Here is a 6,000-nt window from a genome sequence, read left to right as displayed (position 1 = left end):
TACTTATCACCCCACCCCCTGTAGCTACACCACTGTTGTTACTTCAGCCTTTTCTATCAATTCCGCATCTCCTCCTCCCAAGTTCACCCCAGTTTCTTTCAGGTCACCCCTGTGTTCCAGGACAGTGGAACACATCTATTGTGCAAATGATGCAAGGAGATCATCTGGTGGGGAGGGGTTGTTGTAAATCCCCCTCCCTCCCCCTAACTCTCCCCCACTTTTCCTCCCCCCCCTCACAGAGACCTTGCACTGATCGTGGCTGCCTTGGCGTACAACCAGTGGTTCACGAAGCTCTACTGTAAGGACTTGCGGCTGGTACGTCCCCCCCGGGTTATCCTGGTGTGTCTCCGTTCGGGGTGGAGAAAACCAGAAGTGCCTTTCTAAGGCCTCCAGTAGACATTTTGAGGGCCACAGAAAGGTCACAGAAAGGCACCTCCCCTGACACCCGCACAGGCATGGCACCTGGGGCAATTGACCCCCACCCTGGCATCCCCTTAGCTATGCCATTGATGTCACATGGCAGCAGAGCTCTTCCTTGGGATTCTTAATAGATGGATTAGGAGAAATTCTGTGCTGGAGGACTGGGGCTAATTTCTAGCTCCACTTAAACTGTAAAAGCCGAGGCTGGTAATGTCGCAAGTGTCTACTCCAAAGTCAGGAAGCTGCCAAAATGTGGCCGACTTACAGATTCAGATCCGTGGACCACAGCGTGGTGCAGCTGGCTGCGGAATTTCCCAGAAAGGCAGGTGGCTGGAGTGGGGTGATGGTGGTTGCTCTGAGGAACCAGGGTTTGGCCTTCTCCCCAAGGCTTGTGGACCCGAGGCTTCCCAGCCTCAGTTCAGTTCAAAGGGCCCCGAGATGGGCTTGAGTTGCGCTCACCTGAAATGCACCCAACTGCACATTCACATGCATATCAAGCAATGTGTCAGGCACTTAAAAGAGGGTTCCTGTTCTCGGCTGAGACCAGATATTAGGGCTGGGAAAAGTGAAATCTGCCAGATCATGGCAAGTTTCTCAGTCCTGTACAGCAGTGTTTCTCATACTGTGGGTCAGGACCCGTTAGGTAGGTCGCGAGCCAATTTCAGGTGGGTCCCCATTCATTTTAATATTTTGTTTTTAATATATTAGACTTGGGCAAATATTACAGATCTTAACAGGCTACTATGTGTTTGCTTTTAACAATGATAGTCACTCCTGGGTAAGTGTGGGTAGGATTTCAGCCTAGGATTGTTAAAAATGGTCCTGCTTGATGATGTCACTTTCAGTGATGACATCACTTCCGGTGGATCCTGACAGATTCTCATTCTAAAAAGTGGGTCCTGATGCTAAAAGCTTGAGAACCACTGCTGTACAGGTCAGAGAGGCCAGTGGCACCCCCTGGTTCTAAGGCCTCTTGTTTTTTGTTGCCAGGCCTAGACCCTGGGAGGGGTCCTTTAAGAGCACCTGAGTTGTAGAGGATGGAGAATTTAATCCAGTGCAGCTTTTCCTATCATGGAGCTGCAATGTATAGAAAAGCCATTTCTGGCAGAGTTTTTCCTTCTCTTAAAGGTGCAGATTCTGGCTGGCCTTAGCAGTTGCTGCATTCGGTCCTGCAGTGCAGCCCTAGCCTCACACGTGTCGTGCACACACGCACGCCCTGGTAACACTTTCCTCACCTTGCTTTTTCTTCTCTTTGCAGGGCTCCGAGGTAGCTGAGCAAGTCTTGCACACTGTGAGCAAATCCCATCACCTGGAGGAGCTGGTCCTGGACAACGCAGGGTTAAAAGCGTGAGCCTGTGCTAGAATGTGAACTTCCCGTTTAAAGTTGGCAAGGGTTGGTGCTGATGCCAGGTTGGAGAAGACGGTTTCCGTTCCCGCAGACACTTTTTAGCCAGATTTTGGTAGCAACCCTCAAGTCAGTGGTGGGCCTCTCATGCCGCCTTCACCTTTGCCTTTGCTTGCCACAGGCAGACAAAGCCCTGCGCAGCTTTTGGGAGCACTCCAAAAGCCTTCTGAGGCCTGCAGAGCACTCTTCAGCACTAAGGAGTAGTGTTTAAGAGAGCACTGGATGCCTCAGAAGGCTTTTGGAGCACTCCCAAACACTGCACAAGGCTCCATGCGGTTAGGTAAGTGGGGGGGGGCGTGGTGTGATGCAGGGGGCAGCATTGTGGACCTGCGCCGTGGGGTGCCACAGAGGCCCCGTCTGTAACTGCCTTAAGTTGCACGCTCAGTTCTGTGGTTCTCAGGAAAACCAGCTGGTGGACTTTTTTCATACTTGGAACCCCATTTTGAGACGTTTGGATTTCTTAATTTTCAATTGCAGGAAACGTCCCTTTGATTTTTCTCTGCCTTGCATTTGATCTTCTCCTGCTTAGGGTCCCTGGCCCTGTAGGTACTGCTATTCCCCACTGTTAGCATTCTGCCCATGGGGCTGCCTCACCATTCCTCTCTCTCCTTGCAGAGATTTCGCTCTCAAACTTGCCTGTGTTTTGGCAGAGAACCCAAACACGGCCCTCCATGTCCTCACGCTCTCCCACAACCCACTAGAGGACAAAGGTGAGCTTTGGCCACCTGGCCCAGTCAGTTCTGAAAAGGGTGCCCAGTGGGGAAGAGGACCCTCAACGGTTTGCATTCACCCCATGTTGTTTCTCTGCCCCCCACAACAGGCCTCAGTGCCCTGAGCCAGCAGCTGCTGTGTTTCCCTAAAGGCCTCAGCAAGCTTTGCCTTTCCAAGACCAGTATCACTGCTAAAGGTATAGTATTGATTAACTTCTTAAGCTCCAGGTTGCTCAGAGTAGCATATGTAGTCTGCGTCCCCCTTTTTATCCTCCCAGCATCCTGAAAGGCAGGTTAGACAGAGAGGAAGAGTGTGACATCTCAAAAAAGACATAGTGGAAATGGAGAAGGTGCAAAAGAGAGCAACTAAGATGATTACGGGGCTGGGGCACCTTCCTTATGAGGAAAGGCTACGGCGTTTGGGCCTCTTCAGCCTAGAAAAGAGACGCCTGAGGGGGGACATGATTGAGACATACAAAATTATGCCGGGGATGGACAGAGTGGATAGGGAGATGCTCTTTACACTCTCACATAACACCAGAACCAGGGGACATCCACTAAAACTGAGTGTTGGGAGAGTTAGAACAGACAAGAGAAAATATTTCTTTACTCAGCATGTGGTTGGTCTGTGGAACTCTTTGCCACAGGATGTGGTGCTGGCGTCTAGCCTGGACAGCTTTAAAAGGGGATTGGACAAGTTTCTGGAGGAAAAATCCATTACGGGGTACAAGCCATGATGTGTATGCGCAACCTCCTGATTTTAGAAATGGGCAATGTCAGATGCAAGGGAGAGCACCAGGATGAGGTCTCTTGTTATCTGGTGTCCTCCCTGGGCATTTGGTGGGCCGCTGTGAGATACAGGAAGCTGGACTAGATGGGCCCATGGCCTGATCCAGTGGGGCTGTTCTTATGTTCTTATGACTGGGCCAAGGACACCCAATGCACATCATGTTTGAGCAGGGATTTTAATCCAGGTCTCCCCAGTCCATAGGCTGAGGCCAGTGATCCCCAAACTTACCTATTGCAGGTGCAGAGCTCAGTACCCAGAAGTAAGAGGCGATGACATCACCACCAATTACTTCTGGGTTCCGAGCACCTAGGGCGATGCTGAAAATTGAGGTAGGAAGCTTGGGTGGGTGGATGGGCTTTTTCCGTGCATGGAGCTCTGTCTGCTAAGCTGAGCCTTCCTCCATTCATTGTCTTCATTGTCTTGATTGTCATGTCACCACAGAGGTGAGAAGCGTAACACTCACTAAAGGTCTCTCTCTTCTGTACATCCCTGCATGGCACAGGAGCCAGGGCTTCCTTTGTATTTGACAGCCCTTAAAAGCAAGCACCTCTTTTCCCACATGGCTCGATCCCAAAGGATCTCCTCTATGGAGAACTCGTGCAAGGAAAGCGCCCTACAGGTAGACCACAGCTGCAATACAAGGACATCTGCAAGAGGGATCTGAAGGCCTTAGGAGTGGACCTCAACAAGTGGGAAACCCTGGCCTCTGAGCGGCCCGCTTGGAGGCAGGCTGTGCAGCATGGCCTTTCCCAGTTTGAAGAGACACTTGGCCAACAGACAAGAAGAACAGGCTAAGAAGAACAAGACAACAGGCTAAGAGGCAAAGAAGGAAGGCCCATAACCAGGGAGACAGACCAGGGACAGGCTGCACTTGCTCCCAGTGTGGAAGGGATTGTCACTCCCGAATCGGCCTTTTCAGCCACACTAGACGCTGTGCCAGAACCACCTTTCAGAGCGCGATACCAGAGTCTTCCGAGACTGAAGGTTGCCAACAAGAAGTTGTGAATGAAGCAAAGGTGACCAGATACTGGAAGAGCTGCAGCAGAAATGGCTGAGGGTGATGACCTGGGTGTTGTGTTGTGTTCTCTTCCCCAGGACTTGCCATTCTGTGCCAGACCTTTGGTGCCAACCCGGCCTTCACCAGTTCCCTCCGCCATCTTGACCTGAGCAAGAATCCAGGGCTGCTGGGGACAGAGGAGGCCAATGTGAGTGAGTGGTCAGCACTTCATGAAGATGCCGCCTTTACGAAGCTGTGGCTTTCTAAGCTTAGATGAGTCGCCTGTGGACCAGTCTCCACAGCTGTTAAACGGAGAGTGGCAGCATTAAAAATTGGGATTCAGTTCAGGTCCTGTTCAGTATTTATGAGTATCTTTTAATTCTCTGGTTCTGTTCCAATTCAGACAGTAACTTTAAGATGGGGCTTGCTTACTGAGTTAGACACCAGGCCAGGTTTGAGATCTGGCTCTCTGAGGCGACCTTCTCAATTGGCCTCATGGATGGGCTGACCCTGCTTTGTGGTTCAGTCTGGTTCAAATTTGGGGGAACCAAGAGATTTGGTTCCATTCAGTTCATTGGAAAAGCCCTCTCTGAACTGGCTTTTGACTTCAGGCTGAGATTGGGTTTGATTCCCTGTTGTTAAAGACACCAGAACTATGCCAGGAAAAGCAAGGTGGTAGCTGTAAACCAGGTGCTGAGGTAGATGTGTCCTTGGCCTGATCTAGTGTGGGGAGACTTGGGTCCAGAGGCCTCTGTGCAGTAGCGAGAGTGCACCTGAGGGCTTTCCTCTCTAGGCCTGGAGTCCTCTCTGTTTCCTGCTCAGCCCCTCTGCTGACCTTTTTCTTTCTCCTTTCCCTTTTGCAGGGTTTGTATTCATTCCTGGCCCAGCCAAACGCACTGGTTCACCTGGACTTATCTTCCACGGACTGTGCGGTGGATGCAGTAAGGTTTCAGGGGAGCCGCACTCTTCAGGGTGATGGGTGGGGAGTGTTGTGGACAACAGGTCCCCCACATCATGGAACCAAGGGTGGAAGAGACAGTGGTGACTCGGGTTTCAGGGAGCAAGTCGGTCATTCACTCTTTTCTCTGTCTGCCCCTCTAGTTGTTCGGGGCACTGTTGCACGGCTGCTGCCCACGGCTTAGCTACCTCAACCTCGCACGGAACACTTTCTCCCACCGGTAAGGAAGGAGCTGGCCTCTCTCGTGCTCTCCCCACCTCAGCACCTCCTTCGGAGAGGCCCAGCTGCTGTTGGGTCTCCTGCCTGTCACTCAGAGGAAGCAAGGCTGCATTTTTCCTAACGCTGTCTCCTTTTTCTGCAGGAAAGGAAAGGGACTGCAGCCTTCCCTTAAGCAGTTCTTCTGCACCGCGTATTCTCTCAGCTATGTGAACCTGTCCAGTATCAAAATGCCTGTGGAGGCATTACGGTGAGTGTGTGTGTATGTTGTCTGTTCTGCTCCCTGCTGCGGCCACAAAAAACAACAGAGAACCTAGAGGATGCTGTTTTTCTGGTTGGTCAACCTGAGTGGTCCTCTCCCGCTCTGTCAGGTCTGTCGGCAAGTCCCATGCATTCCAATTGTCCCTGCCTATCCAGAGATAGCCCCTCCTTTCTGATAAATCACTGCTTCCATTTGGCCCCTCATTTGATTTGGGGGATGCCTTGGTAGAATTTTTAGTGTGA

The 6,000-nt window shown here is 51.4% G+C and overlaps 1 protein-coding gene across 1 annotated transcript in view; it reads left to right on the top strand.

Moving 5' to 3' along the window:
* Positions 1–6,000, top strand: part of CARMIL3 (capping protein regulator and myosin 1 linker 3) — a 44,371-nt gene that overhangs the window by 15,022 nt on the left and 23,349 nt on the right. Inside the window, exons 2-9 of the mRNA XM_066630422.1 lie at positions 240–315; positions 1,679–1,767; positions 2,441–2,535; positions 2,646–2,732; positions 4,421–4,530; positions 5,186–5,263; positions 5,424–5,500; positions 5,642–5,746. Coding sequence (XP_066486519.1) covers positions 240–315; positions 1,679–1,767; positions 2,441–2,535; positions 2,646–2,732; positions 4,421–4,530; positions 5,186–5,263; positions 5,424–5,500; positions 5,642–5,746 — 717 coding nt within the window. The remainder of the gene's footprint in view (positions 1–239; positions 316–1,678; positions 1,768–2,440; positions 2,536–2,645; positions 2,733–4,420; positions 4,531–5,185; positions 5,264–5,423; positions 5,501–5,641; positions 5,747–6,000) is intronic.

This window comes from Tiliqua scincoides, chromosome 5, assembly GCF_035046505.1.
Source record: "Tiliqua scincoides isolate rTilSci1 chromosome 5, rTilSci1.hap2, whole genome shotgun sequence".
NCBI classification, from domain to species: Eukaryota; Metazoa; Chordata; class Lepidosauria; order Squamata; family Scincidae; genus Tiliqua; species Tiliqua scincoides.
This window is presented reverse-complemented; position numbering and strand designations above follow the sequence as displayed.